Source organism: Acipenser ruthenus, chromosome 24 (genome assembly GCF_902713425.1).
Source record: "Acipenser ruthenus chromosome 24, fAciRut3.2 maternal haplotype, whole genome shotgun sequence".
NCBI lineage: Eukaryota > Metazoa > Chordata > Actinopteri > Acipenseriformes > Acipenseridae > Acipenser > Acipenser ruthenus.
In genome coordinates this window covers 489,564-510,226 of record NC_081212.1, presented here as the reverse complement: position 1 = coordinate 510,226, position 20,663 = coordinate 489,564, and the positions used below count along the sequence as shown (strand labels likewise).

Below are 20,663 nucleotides of genomic sequence, written 5' to 3'. Positions count from 1 at the left end.
GGTTAATTAGGGCAGTGGTGGGGTTAATTTAAATTAAAATGTCAACTAATGGAGGTCGGGGGAAAGTGTCTGCAAACACCTGATTAAAACAAATGGCCCTGCCATTCAAAACTTTATCTTGGTCAGTTCCCAGAGGAGAAACATCCGAGTCTGGGAAAGCTGCGAGAGGAGTGAATAATGAGCGACACTTGTTAGCACAGCATCTGCAGGGAGAAAGAAAGAAGAAAAATTTAAATAAATAATAAACCCTCCAGATTGTGCGACCGCTGTGCCAACTGCTGCCACCCTTGCACAGTCAGCCAGAACAACACCAGCTCCCAACATCTGGCACGCACACCAGGGGAGGGGGCCGAGTCACGGAACCCCGCAGACTCTAAATATGGTGCTAGGGACTGTGTAGACTGTAATCACTTAGTCGCTCTTTGGCTGGCCGGCTCCCATAGCTCCTCACAGCCTCATACATCACTGGCAGACATCTGCTGAGCTGTGAGGCAATCGCACATTCATTTTCCTCTCCAACTCTTCTCTTCCCCCATCCCTCCCTAAAAACACACACCCCCTCCCTCCAATACATTTTAGAAAATAGGTGATCTGTAAAGATTACTGCTTCATTGTGTAGACGTAATTGTAGGGAACTCAGCCCCCTTGACAGACACGGCGTCACACTCTTCCTCATTCTTATTCATATGTATTTTGCACAAGATGACGCAATTGTAGTTCAGCGATTAGAGGATGGTGTTTTGAGCCTAGAAATAAGAAATTCCTGCAGGTATAGGGGCTGGGGGGGGGGGGAGATGGAAATGTGTAAAGTTTATGATTTTTATGGTGTTGCAAAAAGAGAGAAAATGTAAATTGTGGGGGGAAAAAAAATCCAACCTGACCGTGTCAGGACAGAAGGTCATATATTGATGGCAAACACGACGCATTTAAATTAAGGTGTTATCTAGAGCTGGATCTGTGTCTTTCCTGCAGCCTTACCCATTTGGATCCTAACTTCGTTGGGTTTGCTTGGTGGATGGGAGAGCTCCACAGAGTAGCAGGTGCTTCTGTGCATGAAGTAGTGCTGGCCGCTCTCCATTCTGGAACTGCTGGAGCAGATGGTGTGATTATACTGGATTACTAACTACAGCAGAATCGCACACTTTACTACTGGCTGTGACGGTGAAGCTTAAACTCTCTGACGTGTGAACGTTGCAGATCATTTTGTAGTATTATATTTAAGAATTTTCATACCTCATGCACCCATGGCGAACTTAAAAAAAAAAAAAAAAAAAAAGGTTTTGCGTCATCGAACTGCAGTGGCACTGGAAGATCGTATGCATAACCTCCTGCTTGTGCTGCGTTGTGTAGTTCACACAAAAATGCTGCGAGGAGGCTAACCAAAGCAAATGGAAAAACCAACAAGTCTTGTATGGTGCACAGAAGGGTAGACTCCAGAGTAGCGTAGCAAAGGGCTCATTTAGTAAAGGGTTGAAGGTGATTGTGGAGACTGCAGCTTTAAACAGGAGGGAGAATGCTTTTATTTTTTTTATCTAAAGCCTCCCCTGCTGCTTTTGGTAAGCTGCTCTTTCCAGAAACAGCAATCTGTAGTGCGCTTGGCCTTTAGGGCCCCTGTTTACTGAACGGTGGTGCTACACCGGTGTACAATGTGGTAGATCTGTGTCGCAGCAGATTTGGGGCTTGTATTTAGCTGCCAGGAGTGACGGTGATGAAGTAGGAGAGATAAACTGATGGATTGTCTGCCAGAAAGATGTTGGGAATCGGTCGGATAAACATGGCAGTGGAATAACACGCTGCGTCGGGGCGATAATAAACTCGTGTCTCGCTCCTCTCCCTGCCAACACCAATCCTATCGGGGAGCCACTGGAGGAAAGCGTGTGCTGCGTTTCTTAAAACATGCTCTCAAAATTAACTGGAGGAGAAAAGAACTTGATATGTTTATAGAAATGTGAAAAGCAAACGTGCTAGATATATATTTATTTATAGCTCTTTGAACTAAAATATATATATATATATATATAATATATATATATATAATAAAGAGCGTCTGCTAAGAAATAAATAATATATATTTTCTTCTTGGAGCATTTTCATCTTAATCTTTTATTCTGTCTGTCTGCCTATCTCTCTATCTCGTTCTAGGTGTTCTGAAAATCTTGTCTGCTCCTCCTTCCAGCTTGTATCAGGATTTCAGTTCCACTTTATTCTTCCCGTTACAGAATTAGTATTTTTTGTTTGTGAAATTATCTAGCGTGGGATCAGGGGGTGTTCTGTTGCAGCACAATGTAGGTTGTGCCAGCCTTTGTGTTTCCTAAGCACCTCCACACATAATGAAGCTAATTGCAAAAGTCTGTTGGGTTGGAAGCCGGGAGGATACAGGTGCTGTGCCTGTACTAGATTTTATCCTTTGATGCCTTGGGGCTTCTCCAAACTGAACAAGTTATTATTTGTTTATTTAGCAGACGCCTTTATCCAAGGCGACTTACAGAGACTAGGGTGTGTGAACTATGCATCAGCTGCAGAGTCACTTACAACAACGTCTCACCCGAAAGACGGAGCACAAGGAGGTTAAGTGACTTGCTCAGGGTCACACAATGAGTCAGTGGCTGAGGTTGGATTTGAACCGGGGACCTTCTGGTTGCAAGCCCTTTTCTTTAACCACTGGACCACACAGCCTCCTTGCAACAATTGTAAGAATGATGTGGCATAAGAATGTCCTTGACCTTGACGAACTGTTCACTGTGTCGTCCACAGTGTCCGTGCCTCCGATGCGTTCCATCGAGCTCCGTTTTTATCTTTCAAACTCCTGCACGGCACCTAGACTGAAGCGTTGGTGTGCCTGTAATAATGACCTTCTTGCTTCTTTTCAGCTTCTCCGAGAACTGATTGAGAAGAAGACCAGCGCGTTGGATGCCAACGATCAAGTCGCTATGGGCAGGTGGGTCTCCCTTTCGAAGTCTCGGACATGATTCTGCAAGACTGTATTCCCCAGTATCTGGGGGAATGGTAACCGGCCTACGATCCTAGCGAATCGGGCCATCAACCTTTTGAGACCGAGTGAACTGTCTGAAGTTTGTGTGATTTATTTTAAATGGGCTCTCCTCTCCTGGTGTGAGCAGCTCATTACCCAGAGCGTACTCTTCACAGACGGGGAAAGTGGCTGCTAGCCAGCCCAACAGGGGGGAGCCTGCACACACAGACTGCAGCACAGAATACACAATCTTTGCACACTACCTTGCATTCTGGAAATTACACCCACAACGGGAGGGGGGGAAAAAAAAACCAAAAACTAAATCTTTTGGGAAAGACCATTCAATAGCTAATGATATTTCCTAAATACCTCATGCATTATGAAGGGTTCCTAGTAATTAAAGGAAGCAGCTGTACTATAGTCTGACTGGCTGCAGCATTCCTAACTTCAGCCGGTCAGATGAAAATAAAAAAAAAAAACCCTGTAATTTACTGGTTTTGCTTTAGGTAAGCCATATAAATGTCAAACCATGATTTAGTTCAAAATTGTTATGCTTCAATTTCCCTTGCAACAGGCCGTTTAGGTTCTGTGCATTTCCAAGCGTTTCCAAGTTACTTAACCTAAAACGCGTCCTCCTTTGTCCAGACAGTGGCTGGCCATTCAGAAACTCCGAAGCAAGATCAAAAAGAAGATGGACACGAAAGCCAGCAAAGGAAGGAAAGTGAGGTACGTCCTGATCCTGCTGAACCCTGTCTGTGCTTTGTTGTATGCCTGTACTTGGGGATCAAGTGGAATCTCTATCATTGACGGATTTTAGTTTAAGGTGTGGTCTAAAGTACCTACAAATACAACAGGTGTCCCAAAAGAACTGGCAAAGTGGAAGAATGATTTCCTATACCTTGTGCAACAAAATAACAAATAAAATACTGTCATGCAAAAGGGAAGAATAGCTTTAATGTATGAATTAATCAGTTTTGCTTATTTATATTGATTTGATTTACGTGGTACAGTAATTTGCTGTTTTAACTTAATTTGGATATAGCTGCAAAACCAGATTATCGTACAAGACTTACAAAAAAAAAAAGGGTACGATTTGAATGCAGGTCAGCGTGCAGTGAAGTAGTGCACACATTCCCTCTCGTTCAGTGTGGCACAGTTTAACCAGAAGAAGAAACAAACGATGAAAAATCAGTGATGTCGCAGTGAGCTAGTCCAGACACTGTCATTTCTGAGGTCGATGTCAGAGGTCATTTATTTATAGAGGCAGCTGCTACTCTGTTGGTCTACAAAGCCTGTAATTATTAGATCTCAGTATTCTGATCTGTCAACCTCACGCACACGCACACGCACACGCACACACACACACACACACACACACACCCCTGAGGAGGTTCCTCCTCTGACCTGAGCAGCTCCACATTACTGTACAATAGAGACATGAACCTGGAAGGAGAGCTGCCATTGCTATTAACTTATCAGATTTGTGTGGCAAGAAGGAAAGTTTCTCCTGCATGTTGCATCATTATCTCTGAACAACAGTTTATTTAGATTAAATATATAAAGCCTATTTAGGTTTTTTTTTTAATTAAATACCACCTCCATGGTAAGTTGGATAACCAATACAAAATGAATGAATAAATTACACTAATTACTTAATTAGATTCATTGCCACTCCTAGTCTTCAACTGATCACAAAATGCTTGTTTTATAGAAACATTTTCATTTTGCAAAAATGTCTTTTCTTTCTGTCTTTCTTTCTTTCTTTTTCTATTCTTAGATTCCACGCCCACAGTAAGCTGGTGAACTTCATGGCACCTATTGACCACAGCACAATGAATGATGATGCCCGGTAAGTAATAGATTAATGGCGTTCATCAAACCCCTTTCCATGACGCGGTGATATTGACCCGTTCTTCAACCCGTCAGCCTCTCCATCTCTCCTTATCAGATCGCCATTCGTCACCCGCATCAAAACACAGCCTCGGTCAGATCTGCTGGAGAGATGTGGCCAGACACAGGCTCCTGTAATTACAGCAGCGCACACTCTCACATTTCCATAAATCTAGTGCTGCCACAGCCCACCCTCTCTCCTCTCCACATGGCCTCAGGGCTGTGCGCTTATCCTCTAATTTAGGATGTTCAGTTTCGTGAACTGCCCCCTGCTACTGTACTTCATCACAGATCTCTCCTCTCGTGCAGACTTTCATGGGGAGTGTAGCTTTTTATAGTAAAGAGACATGCATACTGTAGGTAGTTCTTCTCAGTCCCATGTATCCATTTACATTTGAAGTGATACACTCATCTGCTCTTATGCTCACTATAAAGTATTTTGTGGTTCATATCCGGTCAGATTTTTAAACTCTGTGGACTTTAGTGATGCACTCTCTTAACCACATTCTGAACAGCGTGTCCAGAACCACAGATATCATCTGTTCATTTTAACAATATGTAGAACCACAGTAAATATATGATCATGCAAAAACTGTATTTAAATAGTTTGTTATTTTTTTAAGCATGTTTTATAAGTTTAGTCCCCAGTTAAAACAGGCAATTCCCAAAGTTTACAAGTGCTACAATATTGCAGATCCTTTATGAAATGCTTCTTTTAAAGCTGACAATTGCAAGCGTAGGCATGCCAGTGTAGGAGTCATTTTAAGACATGCACAAATGCTCACTTGGAACATTAGATTGCGACCGATCATTCTCAGGTTAAATTAAGTGGCGTGGTGAGCATTGTGTTGAAAGCAGCTCTGCATGTTTCTTGTTTGAAAAATTAGTCCTCCACGGGGAAGTTTTTATAATAAACCTGATCTATTGAATACAAATTAGGCTTGTAATATATTCATAAATCCTGGCTTTTGGCAGTCCTTTTTAATTCGCTTTGATTAATGGTGACAAGAGCTGGAGATGGGTGAGTGCTGTCCTGGTTCTTTTGTTTTTAGATTGTGTTCTGAGCCCTTTGAGGAGATTGAAGAAGTGGAAACCATTTGCTTGAAGCGACAGAGACACACAGTCACACACTGAACTTGTGTTCCAGGTTTACTCTTGGAAGCAGCGTGAAGTAACACAGCCATAATGGTGACTTTACTCTGGTAGGCTTCTCCAGTGCAAAAAACACCAAACATGAACAGAGTGCTGAAAAAAATATCTACCGTACTTTTACTATGAAATGAGGACTACAGGGCAGTGACTTCCACGTTGTACCTCAGTGTTTTAAAACTCTAAATGGCTTGAGTGCTGTGGGTCAGCATCGTATTTGCATATCAATCACGGATCTTTTGGTTACTGTGTGTAATAGTATTTATTTTGTCATTTGGCATTTTGTTTAGGACTGTGGATTTCTCAGAGTCTCTCCATTTTGTGTTCCTTATCGGTTTACATTGCATTTAACCTCACATTTACGTAGTAGGTGTCCACTGTCCGTTAGGTGGTTGTAGTGCAGTTGTGCTTTAATTCTGCGGTCTGAACTTTGTCTATTGCTGTAATTGAGAGTAGCCGATACATCTATGTCTGGTGTTATTCCTGTGTTTGAATGCACCAGATTACTTTCTTTAATATAATTCAAAATAAACAAGAAATAAAATGAAGGATTGAGAATGGATTCTGATTTCAAAATGTTGTTCGAGGGCGTCTTCTTTAATTTACACGGAGCGCTTTTCCCACTCTTTGCTCTGAACTGCATTTGAACCCCAATCATCGCAATCCATACCAGAAAAGACACCTCCACCTCCTGTAAGCATTATCTTTACCAGATAAAGGTCTGTTGGAGTTCAGGGAAGGGAGGGCTGCTGTGCACCTGCGATCTAATCGGACACAGTGTCGAAAGCGATATTTTACTTGACACGGCACACTTTTTACAGCATCATTAACGCCCTTCGTTACTCTTATTAGAAGCTTGCTCTCTTTCTTATCAGATTACCAAACGAACATAACTCATGGCGGAGATCTGATCGGCCTCTTGGAGAGGATTACAGCCCTGCATTAAGTTAGATTGACATGGTTTCTAATTCGCTTGTTGATACTCGCAGAACAGTGTCACAGTGTGACCCCCCCAGGCAGCTCGGAGGAAAAGGGACACCCATACATCATCATTAAAGACAGCATCCAGTACAGCGACGGTGCCAAAGGGTATTTATGCTGTTATTGTAATGAAGGGCGAAGGAGACGCTTTCAGGTGCAAGCCCGTTCCGCAGCGCAGTGCAGATATGAAGCTATATGACTTTGAGGGGGCTCTGGGAAGGATGCTTTCAGGATTAGCAAAGGCTGTATATAAACAATAACATGATTTGTTTAACAGCCTGGCTGTTTGCAATCCCTGAAATTGATGCAGCACTTTACTGCAGAGGCTTGTGGACTTCCACTGATGTATTTATCCAAATACTTTAAATATATAAATGAATCAAGGGTTCGACCTTGGCGTGCAGTCGTTCTAGTGGTGCCGAGTGTTTTTAATAGTACCATTCAACGTTCCGCTTGTTTGCATTGCAGTTCGAGGTAGCTGGCAGATTCGTAATGTAACTGGTTAAAGCACTGCATGTATTGTCTGTGGTGAATAGGAGCTGTGTGCACAGTGTAAACCTGTCTTTGAAATCCCATCCTATTCTAACTGTTTACTGGTATCAGAGAGACCAGTATCTCCCACAGTTTGTCTGCTGTTCCAGAGGTTCCCTTGATTTACATAGGATCAGTAACCTTCTACTGTAGTAGCTCATGTGATCAGGGGCGGTAACATCTAAAATGATCTGTGACCTTTATGAAAAAAAAACATGCTTCACCTTTGGCTTGGGATTCCCTGGAAGGGTTAGGAAGCAATGTCCCTGTACAGCACTACAGTCTGAAACCAGACCAGACTACAAAGGAAACGACCTTCGGCATAGGTTGCCTGAGTCTTGTAAATGAATAACCCCTTTTAAAGCTTGTCTATATATTTTTTAATGTAACCCAGTTTGCTTTATCAATTAATAGGGGTGTCGCTATACAATAATGTCATGATGCGATGTGCAGGTTAAGGTGCAATATGTATCCCGATGCGATATGCAGGTTACAATGCAGTATGTGTCCTGATGTGATACGCAGGTTACAGTGCAATGTGTATCCCAATCCGTGGAATTTTCTTTACTTGACTGCTTTTGTGATGCACAATAAGATCGAAATGGTCATTTTAATGATGGACCGTCTTGTTAAAAGACAAATATTAATTGCGACCGGGAGAGAGTGTATCCGTACCAACTATCAGACCTACTTCTTATCAATTCAAGAACCATTTGGTGATCTGCAGTGAGCTTCGTTGTGCTTTTGGTCTTGCATCACGATACAAACGACACCTACTTCTGTTACGATACAACACAGATATGTAAAGAAAGCGTCATGAGTCAGTGCTGTAGTGCTGCTCTCCCTGTGACCCTGCCGCCCCCTCACAGTTTACCCCTCCAATAGGGCTGCCTGTCCTGGACCCCCAACCCCTCACCGCTACCTCTCTGAGAGGCTACTCCCCCTGTGACTGCCGGACTGGCAGGTGCTGAAACAGGGACGCATGCATTATCTGATAATCGGAGCGTATTTTAATCCCTGACCCTGGCCATGCATTTCAAACAGGGATTGAGGATTAAAATCACTAGCGCTTCCCTGACAAGCAGCCTCCTGCTGCACAGCTACACTCCCTTCCCTGCTTATCTAGTGTGCAGTCGAGTGCATGCGATTTATAGAAATCATCCTGTGACTTTGAGGCACTTTTATTCACATCCAATTCATAGCTCGTTCTTGGTGTCTTCCTGCCTGGTACATTTTCTACCAGACTTGCATAATATATTTTTTTCCTGTTCTCTCTTTTTTTTGGTGCTTTGGGGGGTCGTTTCAAAGTCGTGAATGAATGATTTCTTTTTCCTATTCACAAAACCTAAACTCCAACTTTAATATATATTCTTGTGGAGTCTTTGATCTTTCCCTAAGGTTGAAAAGCGTGTTTTAAATCACATAAACCCATTTATTCTAAATCTTTAACTCGTGAGTTTTAGCATTCTGTATGTATGTATAAAACACTACTGTATATGCTGTTCTAGGGGAAAAAAAAACAACCTTATTTAAATAAAACAATAACATTAACTGATTGAGATTAAGCCCACAATTGAAGACCCTGTTTAAATCATTCTTGCAGTAAAGCCTGTTTGTGCAGGGCTCAGCTTGTTTGTTCTGTCATGTGGATTACACCATTGTCACTGCTGTCCGCTGTCGGCTGAACCCTTTTCACTTGTGACCTAAGAAGCTGGATTTGAACCCAGGTCTCCAGGAGTGAGACACGAGGCTGCGCCACCTAGCCCCCTCCCTCCTTCCCTCTGTAATGCGCTGGTTCAGTTTGTTACCCTGCCTGAGCAACATCAATTTCAGCCTTCGATCTAGCTTGCTAATGTTCTATTAGCTGTGAGTCTGGGGCTCCATCCCTGCATTTATCCAGCCCTGGCAGTGTGTGCTCAGCAGCACCCGTTCAAGCAGCGCTCATTTGTTTTTTGTTAATTAGATTAACTAAAATTATATATCTCCTCCCTTTTTTTTCTATATTTCTTTTTATATTGGCTGTTTTGTCTAAATATTAGCCCATCACTTAAACACAACGGAGGAAACACATGCCAATAGTACACATTGCGTTCAGAAGCATAATACAAACCCAGAAGAGCTTCAGTACAGTGGCAAGGGGACACGGGCTTGGTTGCAGTGTTGTATTTTTCTTTGTCTGTCTTTCTTTTTTTGTATTATAGAAAAAAAAACAATGAAGCAATATATGTTGCTATTCCAATAAAGGGCATCTTCATTCAGACAGACATTACATACTGAAGAATTTAAAGATCTGCCTGTACATGATAAACGTATAAAGCAAATTTAACACAAAAATAAAACAGGGTGATATCTTCCATAGTTTTAAATAATACAAAAAAATTAATAAAGTAGTAAAGCTTTTGGATAATTTTAGTTTGGTTTTTCCTTCTAATTCATTCTGAAATTCTATCTATATGAGTATTCTAGAATATATTTAATTTCATCATAAATTAGTAAAAACCTGTTCTAAAAAGAACAAATACATTCTACATTTCAACAATAGAGTGTAGAAACACACTGACGGAAGGCTAGCCATTCCTGAAGCAACAACTAGAGTGATGTGCAGTTTCATTTCAAAGCATGCGTGTGCGTGTTCGCGTGTGTGTGCGTGTTAATGTGTATGAACTGCTCCAGGTCACATTGTAGACCGGCTCAAACTCTACCTCCAGCCTGCTCTATCAGCAGATCTAAACAGTTTGCCCCTTGGGTTTGTGGATATCCTGCCCTTCAAAGTCCTTTTACCAAATCAGTGGGCCTGCTGTGGGCATGGTCAGGGCTGCCTCATTAAAGCTAGTCTGGATTGAGACTCGGATCACCTCCGTAATGTCGGCATACTTTCTATCTTGAGAGAGAGAGACTGGAATGGGTGTTTTTTTAAAATGTTTTATTGCTTGAGTAGATGCTGTAAAATACTGTTGATAGTAAAGGATTCCAGATCTTATTTCTGTAAATATTAAGTGTTACTCGAATGATTGGATTTGTTTTGGGGAAATGTTGCAACCGTGCCCTTTTAATGTGCATGGTGCACACGTGGATAAAGATGAGATGAAACTAGGGAAAAAAATGTGAACGGAAGTAGTTATTTTATAAATGCAATGATGTGTGTGTTATTTATTGTACATGTCTTGAGCCTTGACGTCACTCCCCTATTGTGCTTATTTTCTTTTTGTAGCCGTCTGTTTGTGTGTGTGTGTGTGTGTGTGTGTGTGTGTGTAAACCTCCATGGACCCTGTAATTGAAGTGGATAACGAGAGGTGCCTTGGTGCTGGGTATACACAATGTTTTCACTTGAACACTAGATCCCAGTATGTTTATTCTGCTATCAATCGGGAGTCATTTTAAAATGTAAAAATGAGAATTCCAGCATGCATTGAAATGAATACAAGCGCTAAAAGGGAGAAGCATATATAAAGAATGTCTCCACCAGAAATATTTTATAAATATTTATGAAATTTTTACCAGATCTCCCCCGCTAGAGCCTGAGGTGAGGGGTCACAGTTCGTAATTTTGAAAGCTTCGGGGCTAAAAAGCATTTGCTCTGGCTGGGAGCCCTGGAGCTGACCTGCGCGGGAGAGGGAGAGGAGGAGGATTGAAACGGCTCCCGTCGCTCTCTACAAAGCGCTGGCAGTGTTGATAGCAGCTCCCCGAGATCGTTTATATGGGCTCTGCAGAGCTCTGCTGCTCAGGTGGGGAGAAGAGTATCAAACACTGCCATCTAGTGGCCAGGCTTCCTGCACTGTGCAGCATGCAGCACACCATGTTTTACATTTGCAGTCCTGGTCCTGAGGCACACTCTACCAGCAGTGTTCCTGAAGCCAGGACAGGAAGAGCGCGGACCTCGGCTGGAGGTGGAAGTGGTTTCCAAAGCAAGGAAAGCAGAACAAGCTGCTCATGAGTTTCATAACATTTATAAGACGTTGTATACAGATACAGATGAGGGATGTCTGGGAGCAGAAGAATTGGAGAATAATATAGGAAGCAGAGTTCCCAAGAAACATGAAAATATCACAGTATGGAGAAATAAGTTTAATACAAACTGCCAGCGTAGACCTTTTCTAGCCACTAAGTTTGAATTAATAAGAATAGTAAAATGCTTGCACTATTACATGTATGATTTTGCTCCTTCCATAGGTATTTAAATATGATTTTAATTAAGAGTTACATGCGTCTGGCATTGACCCAACAGCACCCAGTACCTCAGGTATCTCTCTATGTGTTCCTAATTACTCTGTACCGGTGATCTTTGGAATGTGACTAATACAAATTAGCACGGTGCTCTGTTCACCTCTGCTCGCTAATGTATTCAGCCCTGCGCGTTGTTCAGGGTGGGACTGATGCAACTCATTGGCTCAGATCTGATTTTAAAGAGACGAAACGGGAGTTCATTATGCACAGCCTGAAGGGTGCTGCAGGAAGGGAAGTATTAAAGTGTCCTCTTCTCCCAGCGGGTTGCGAGCAGACGAGGTTAAACCTGCTGGATTGATGAGCTTCACGCCTTGCCCACGCTCCTCTGAGCCAGGGACAGTATTCTTATAAAACTGGAATTATCCGCCCACTAATGGAAATGAGTCAACTCTTCTTGTCTGGGTTCTGATCCTGCTGCTTGTTGGATTGTACTGTACTAATAAATGATCAGTACATTCAGTTTGACCCTTTGCTGCCCAGTGTCTAATATATTTGACTGAGAAAACAGGTATTAAATAGGTATGGGAACATACCCAGGGCAGTGAAGGGTTAAGTCCGTGGCAATCCCTTACAATACTAGTTTGCAGTCCAGTACATGTACTAGTTATGGGTCACTAGTTTGTTTCACTGTCATTTGTTCAAGCACCGGTAACCAAGTCTGCTAGTACCTGCAGGTATTGAACACTGTTCTGGTGTGAGAACGTGGCTAGTGTCTTCATTGAAAGGGACGCTTTGTCAGACACTGTATAAAAGAGAATCGATTGTTCATAGTTGAAATAATAATAATAAAGGTCCAAAGTGAAAAGTGCAATGGCAGATGCTGTTTCAGAACGCTGCATTATGCTGCTGTGTGCAGAGCCCTCTATTTATACAGATCTGTAAATCGCACTCGCTGTCTCTGTGTGCCCACGCTCCGTGACGCAGTTTAAAAATAGACTTGAAATGGACATCGGAAAGAGCATGTTTTAACCCCTTTAGCCTCCAATCGCACATACTGTAGCTGTCTGTCCAGAGCAGCACAACTACAGTAACAGTAACCTGTCATCAATCGGCACAGCAGCACCCTGCATTCCTGAGTCTTCCTGCAGCTCCAGGGTGTGTGCAGGTTCACGATGCTATGTGCTACAGCCTGTACCGCTAGAAACACTGGGAGATCACGTTGCTGCAAGACACCTGCCATGTTATAGAGACCTGGGGTCCTGCCTGGTGGGTAGCTGATATTGTTTTTAATGGATTGCATGTGTATTGACAGAAAGCAGGAGGGGATCCATGGTGCTCTATATTCATATAGGCTATAGTTCCATTGGCTATAGTTCTTGACCATGGGATTGCTTGAATATTGATCTGATATTAACAGCAGAGAACTCTATTCCTGCATCTGCCCATCCAGCCCCACACCTGTGGTTAAGGGTGATCATCAACAGTAATTTGGTTTTCTCTTTCAAGGCTGTCCCCTGTACTGCGGTTACTTGCAGGACAGTCTCTTCTCTTTTTATAAAAGCTGCATCTCCCTGTTGTAGTTTCAGTCCTGATTGGTAGAAGCAGGTGATTCCTTATCCAGCATGCACCAGTCACTGAGGATTCACATGAAGCAGTGTCAGTAGAGACTCCGTGGGCCATTCCCATGCTTCCCTGAAAGAATAGGATCCAGCCACATACTGTATCCCTCCAGAATAAGTTCCACTTTGAAAGTCCTCTCTGAAGCCGGATGGCCTCCCTGCATGTTTTAGACAGTATTTTGGCAGGTGCTTCTTATATTTTGTCCAAGCCCTGTGTATGACCTTGAGAAATTAAGCTGACCAAGTGCTTTTTTTTGACTGGCTGTATTTCCTGCATTTGCATGAGAGGGCCAGTGTGTGTCGGCGCTGCTTGCCTGACTGTGAAATGATGTGCTATCAAACCGCTGGTTTCGTCATTGCGCTGACATGTAAGCACGGGCGCAGACAGAAACTGCTGCTTTTTTGCCGGGGAAACGGCATCGCTGGAGCGCTTGGAGTGGAAACATTTACTCATGGGAATGACAGCCTGACTCCGGAGATGAAGGCAGGGTACTATTGTCAAGGACTAAGAGACTCGAATCTGTGAAAAGCTTTGCGCTGCTGTGTAACGCTGAGTTTGCAGGAACCGTCCCTGCGCTCAGTCTATTCCATACAGTATGTACTGCATGATGCTGTCTCCGCTGTCCTTCACAACGGTGCCCATTGGAAGTTTAAGGGGTTAATCAGGACATTGAGTCCAAATGCAGAGCCTGGCTGTGTCCTGTTTCTACACCACTGCTCCATGGCAGTAATCCTAATGCTCCAAAAAGTTGCAATAAGATGTTTGATCTTGCTCAAGCTGAACAGAATGCAAAGGACCAGATTTTCCACGTGGGCCAGTTTCCCTCATCAAGCATCAAGTGGCCAGTTTGCCTGCAATTTGCTCAACAGTGCCCGAAAGGTCATTCTTTGGAATGTGTTACTGTCTGCTTTCTTTGCTGGCGCCACATTAGCAGCCCTCAGATAATATGTCAATATGGTCAAGCGCTTGGAAGACAGTACCAGTTATGAAGCGGGTCATGTTTAGACCATGCCTGTCTTTCAGCAGCGTTGCACTGTGTGTTTCCTGCGCTCTGCACCAGCGATTAATTCACCTGCACGGCAATGAAGAGACTGAGACGATCATCAGCTGCCAATGACCCTAAAAAACTCTGTCCAGCCCTGCAGCTTTCAGTTTATATTAAAGAAACCGCCATTAATGTTGCCTCTGCTAATCCGACGATGTACGTGAATAATTCTGTTTGCGCTCAAGCAAACGTTCTTCTATAGCATAAAAAAATGCATTTTGTATTTGTTTGTTGGATTGTGTTTGTGTGTGTGTGTGTCTCTCTCTCTCTCTCTCTCTCTGCGTTGGCCCTGCACTGCGGTATAAATCTTATCAAGAATTGAAGGCAGACAGACCCTCTCTTCTACTTGGTTTTGAAATTTCTGATTAAAATAACTTGTGGACGGAGAGGAGCGGTATTTAGAAATAAATATTCCCTTCTGAAATGATATGCAGCTGCGCCCTCTAATTTCTTATCTGTCTCCCCTATTTCCCTGCTCTTTATCACGGGCCGCCAGCACTTGTGTTGAACTAGTAATCAGGCGGCCGGAGCGCTATAAAGAAACTCTGCATATCTAATACTAATTGGAATCTGGCAACTGGGTCACTTTCATTGTTTTTCAAGTGCTGTCAAGTCCGGAAAACATATGAAAGTGAAATTATACCCTGCACCACTGGTGTGCCTGATTGAATCCTTTTTCTCCCAGTGATGTGCTCTCATACATCCTATTAAAATATTCCATCTCGGAGCCCTGACTTGAAGGACTGAGCTGGAAAGGGCAGGCTTAGAAAAAATGATGATTGTCAGGAGCGATGTCACCCGCACTGGGAGCATGCTCTGGAATATTTTCATCTTGGTGTGTGTTTTGGGTGTAGAGATTTGAAATGAAACCTGTTTTGTTTGTTTGTTTGTTTTCTTACTTTTCAAATGATAGGTGGTGATGAATTTTAAGATGATGTAAAATCAAAGGAATCGGTCGAATGTTGTTTCGCTGCTAAAGCCCAGCATGCACAAGGAAACCTCTTTCCAGATGCAACGCTTCCTCGTGTATGCTGGGCTTAACGCTGCTTCATGCAGAAAAAGATTCGGCCCTGAACAATGTTTTCAAACTGCACAACCTCCTTATTTATTTATTTTTTAATAAATGTTCTACTATGTCTGTTTGTACATTTTGTATGTATTTTTGTATTTGACACATTTCAATCTGTGTTCTTTCTCCTCCCAGGACGGAGCTGTACAGATCGTTATTTGGGAAGATCGCCCCTCCAGAAGTGCGGCTGCTGCAGTAGACTGTCTGTCAGTCAGATGGGCACAGCTGCCAGAGCTCTCGAACCTGAATGTTCTCCAGGCCTTCCTGCAAACCAGGACCTGCTTCAGCATTTAAGAGCCTCCCTTTTCCCTTCTGCCAAAATAATCGGTCAGGGGCGGAGAGCAGCGTATGCTTGTCCTCTTCTGAACTCAATATTCTGATCCACCTTGAGAAAATGAAACTCTTCTGTGGCCAGTTCACATCAAGCAGGCAGGCAGGCAGGCAGGCTGGCTTCCAGAGGCCAGCAGATCCAAATGATCCGGGAGTCCTAGCAGTCTCGGCCCGGTCCACACCCTTCGCAGGCAGACTCCCAAACGCAATCACTTTTATTTGTATTTTTTTTTTTTTTTTTACCAGATTTGTTTTTATTTCAAAAATTAGTAAATTCTGTATGAAAAAAGGGGGAGGATGTTTTTGTTTTCAATTAAAAAAAAAAAAAAAGAAGACCCCTGTGTAATATTTCTGCTGAAGTGTAAAAGCCTCGACCTGGGGTTGGCCGTGCTCTGGCTCCAGGGTGGAGCGTGTCAGTTTTCTGAGCTGCAAAGCTTCAGATGCTACAGCTTGACCAGGGACACAATGTAAAAACTGCAAGTGTGCAAGAAGAGCCACGATTCTTAACTCCAGAAGTGTGCAATCTCTGAGAAGGGAAGTTAATCTCATATTCAAGGTTAGACTGCTAGACTGTCATAAGGAGGCTAATTCACTAGCATGCTGTGCTGTTCTCCTTGGTTGACTGGGTTCAAATCCAACTGATTTCTTCCTTTTATTTTCAAAGAATTAGTTAATTGACTTTATATATAATGTGAACCATAGAGTACAGAGGAGGCTGCCATAAGATGACTGGCCTGGGATTGACTTTTTAGGATCTATTGAATCCTTTGATTAGGAATCCCTGAAAACATATAAGATATAAAACATATAGTATAGGAAAGTGCAATGTGTTTAGAACACATACAATATGCTTACACTTTTTTACTGTGGAATCTAATTACCTGATATGTAGCACAGTAATTAGCAAAAGCAGATCCCACAGTACAGTACAGCAGTGCTACTCTGGCAACCAACATGAATGAAAAAGTGACTAGGGTGGGATATGTGTTTGTTTTGTTGCAACGGCTTTCCTGTGAGTACAAATCCCCTAACCTGGCAGTGTTTCTGGTCAGGAGATTACCAGTATAACATTGCCCACACTTCCTATGGCTTCCCACAAGCCTTACCTGTGCCATTCTGTAACTGGCATCAGGTGATTCTCTATTGTGAGCCGAGCGATCAAGAGCCAGAACGCTTCTCCTGCCTGCTGATCATGGCAGCCAAAAAAAAATAAACCACACAGAGATATAATAAGAATCCTGTGTCTCCTAGCTCTGTGAGAAAGCTCTTTTGTGTTTGCTGGCATAGTGGTGTAACATGAAATAGTGTTGCTGTACCAGGGTCCATGCTTGGGCACGTTACAATTCCTGTTCTTCGCAACACTATAAAATTCTATTTTGAGACAAACAACTTCATTTTCCAGCATGTCTCTAATTAGCTGCGGAATTAGTGAGGCTGACAGGCCTCCATAGATCAGACAGAGCCTCGAGGGAGGCCAGTGGGAGTAGAGCAAGTCGCATTTCCAATTATTGTGTTGAATTGCTAATTTAGTTATTGTGCTTGCCGTAATTGTGATGGGTATTGGGTGTGCGATTCAATTTGTTTGAAATATTTGTGGGCTGGCGGCTCGGTAATGGAGCTGACCTATCTAGCAGGAAGGAAAAGACGAAAACAAAGAAGTAAAAAAAAAAAAAAAAAAACTACAAAGACGTCATTTCGTTCTTTTTTTGGGGGGGTTTTGATCGCCCTCATCCCTCTTAAGACGGTTGAAGTTAAAAAGCTTGAAATTTACAAAAATAACACTTTGATCATCTGCTACTAAAAAGCATCAAGCTTCAGACTCATTTTTAAGGACTAGTCCGGCGATAGACTGCAAAACACATTTTCTCACTTCCAATTTATTGTTTTAAAAAGCTAGTTAGCTGTTCACATCAAGCGGGTGTTAATATGCGAGTCATTATCCAAGCAGCTCGGAAATACTCCTGCTTGATGATAACATTCCCTTCATCTGATATCTCTGATGCACCTGTTAGGTTTGACTAAGCGCAGTATTTGCTAGACGAATGCAAATGAGTAATGAAGGCAATGTTGTTATTATTATTATTATTATTATTATTTATTTATTTATTTATTTCTTAGCAGATGCCCTTATCCAGGGCGACTTACAATTGTTACAAGATATCACATTATACAGATATCACATTATTTTTACATACAATTACCCTTTTATACAGTTGGGTTTTTACTGGAGCAATCTAGGTAAAGTACCTTGCTCAAGGGTACAACAGCAGTGTCCCCCACTGGGGATTGAACCCACAACCCTCTGGTCAAGAGTCCAGAGCCCTAACCACTACTCCACACTGCTGCCCAATGTTAATGTTGTAAGCACACCAGTTGAGCTCCGTCTGTGCACATACTTGACGAGTCCTACATTTTAAATGTGCTTGTGATGCCCTGACTTGCTGCTTGAGCCACTTCAATAAGCATTCGCACAGGATTGTATTGATTAGGGATGCCACAGGACCTACTGTACCGCACATGCTGTACTTGCATGCATGTTCCAGGAGATTTGTAATAAAAAAATACATGAATAAATAAACAAAAAGCAAAATGTATACATTTTACAACATGTTTAAAATGGTTTTACAAAAAAAAAAAAATAGTGCACAAAGTTTTGAGTTGGAGAAGTTTTGCTGTAATTTGTCCCGTGTGACTTCACAGATATTTACCTGTATGGACACTTTCTTTTTCTATTTTGACTTTTTTGCAGAGGTATTAAATAATAAAAACAGACGCAGTCCTCTTTCCAGTACTTGATGTTTATTAACAGGACATTATGAGGTCACTGAATTGCCACAGTAACTTCTGAACAAGCTGTTTCTACACAGAGAGAACAGCGGAAAGCAGACAGTAACAAACAAACACGACTTAATTTACAAACTCATTCGGGACTTTTTAACAAGTAAAAAAAGAAGCATATTTGACCTTTGTGTGTTACTGGGTATAATCTGCGTTAGCTACACCAATCTCTTTATAATAATTTTAAAAAGCGTCAAATTAAAATAATCTATACAGTGACATGCAGCTATTTGATGGTGGTTGTTGTGTTTTTTTTTTTTTTTTTTTTGACAGAATACAATCTCAATGCTAGTATATATATTTCAGTTAATGTTAGTGTTCCCCGTATATCTAACAGGGCATCAAGTCAGTATTAAGACTGCATGTTCTAGTGTACTGTTACATTTAGTCCAGAATCGGCCACGCTGTGTAAATCACTTCTTATTTGGAATGTTGTGACTTCAGACAGAGATACAGACATGATTGGTAAAGGGATGGGGGATAAAAACAATGGCACAGTGACACTACACTAGATGGGTCTTCTATTACATAGTTAAACATCAACACAAACTGAAAAGATCCCCCTGAAAAACAACAAATGCATATGCATGTTTGCATATTGAGCTGATTTGCAACGACAAGGTTTAATAACCTTTGCAGGTGTTTCTCCTATACTGTAAAAGACGAGTCCAGAAAACCTCTACTTCTGGCCCTTTAAAACAAGGCTCAAGCACATGAAATAATCCTGTCGGTGATTTCTCTTCTTGGGAAGCAGCGCGCTGCGGGGTTTGTTGAGTATTTTCAAGGCGCCCGCATTACCATTTCCAGGATTCTCTGTATTAAACCTTGATGGCATCGAGTGTCTTTCATTGTCTTATCAAAGTGCCGGCCGCTGGCTCGCCTCGCGCTGTCTTTCATGTGTGCGTGTCCTACGTTGACCCCGGGTCTCCATGAAAGCTTCCCATTGGAATCGGAACCTCTTGAGCGATCGGGAGCTCGTTCCGGTCTTTCCTTTGATATCTACGTCCCGTTCACACCTGCTGCGTTTGATGAGCAATTCAAGCACAGATTACAACAGAAAGAGAGGGCTGGTTTAGTGTGCCCCATGTCTTTATATAGAATCCCTGTACCTTAGCAAGTTAGTTAGTTAACTAGTATCACTGTACACTGACAGAAAGCATCGATTCAGCGCCCTCTCAAGTTTCTGTTCATGGGTTTTTTTGATTCAGGGGGATGGAGAGTGTTTTCAGGTATCCGTTACCTGTTTGGTACACTATCAAGAAGAGAAATGTTGCTTAGATGAACTTTAATCATTCTCTATTGGTCTCCTTTTAAATGATCGCTAGTTATTATGCTTTTGCATAAACCATATATACATATTTTTTTTTTTTTTTTAAACTGACTTTTTGTCTGTTAATGAAATATGACCGATTTTTAAAATGATAAATAATTAAGAAGTTGTACCCATGATCTCGTGAGTGAACGGTCACATCTCTTTGTGCGCTCTTTCCTGTATAAAGTAAAAGACGGTTATGAAACTACATCAAGCAGGCGCCATGTTGGCTCGACATGAGAGAGAGTTTAACGCGTGACGCTCGCTCTGTGTTGGAGCCACAATGGCCTGCGGTTTCACAACCTCCTATGCACGATACACCTCGATCCTCTCTCTGAACCCCCTCTGGATGTCACAGGGAGCCGGTCTCGTCTTCAGCCCAGTGCACAGCGGAGCGCTCCAGGCTGGGAGGCGGGGCTATGTGGAGGGGGGCGTGTCCATGGGCGTGTCCATGGTGGAGAGAATGCGGACGATCTCTGTCCTCTGCGTGGGGGAGATGTGCTGAGTCATGTGGACGATGGAGTCCATGGCAACTTCAGGATTGGCTTGGACCAGGCTGGGGCAGAAAGAAGAACAGGAATAGTTTCAGCATTGCGAGCTGCCAGTGCATATTCAACATGCATGTGTGCAACATGGCTTTCACATCCAGCCATCATGTACAAACATCTGTGTGCGCTGCAAATAACCGACTTTACAGAGGTGCTGTATTCAGAGAGCGGGGCTGGCTCTTCTCAAGATTAGTATCAGTGCAATTACAGGGGGC

At 42.5% G+C, this 20,663-nt stretch overlaps 2 protein-coding genes across 16 annotated transcripts in view; one reads left to right on the top strand and one right to left on the bottom strand.

The window, feature by feature from the left end:
- The window catches only part of LOC117429310 (protein AATF), a 32,249-nt gene extending 13,394 nt beyond the window's left edge, over positions 1-18,855 (top strand). Inside the window, exons 9-12 of the mRNA XM_058997834.1 lie at positions 2,871-2,938; positions 3,617-3,697; positions 4,749-4,820; positions 15,556-18,855. Coding sequence (XP_058853817.1) covers positions 2,871-2,938; positions 3,617-3,697; positions 4,749-4,820; positions 15,556-15,619 — 285 coding nt within the window. The 3' untranslated portion in view covers positions 15,620-18,855. The remainder of the gene's footprint in view (positions 1-2,870; positions 2,939-3,616; positions 3,698-4,748; positions 4,821-15,555) is intronic.
- Positions 18,533-20,663, bottom strand: part of LOC117964244 (acetyl-CoA carboxylase) — a 61,141-nt gene continuing 59,010 nt past the window's right edge. For all 15 annotated transcript variants that reach the window (XM_058997819.1, XM_058997818.1, XM_058997820.1 and 12 more), the window contains one exon: positions 18,533-20,456. In XM_058997819.1, coding sequence (XP_058853802.1) covers positions 20,318-20,456 — 139 coding nt within the window. In that variant the 3' untranslated portion in view covers positions 18,533-20,317. The remainder of the gene's footprint in view (positions 20,457-20,663) is intronic.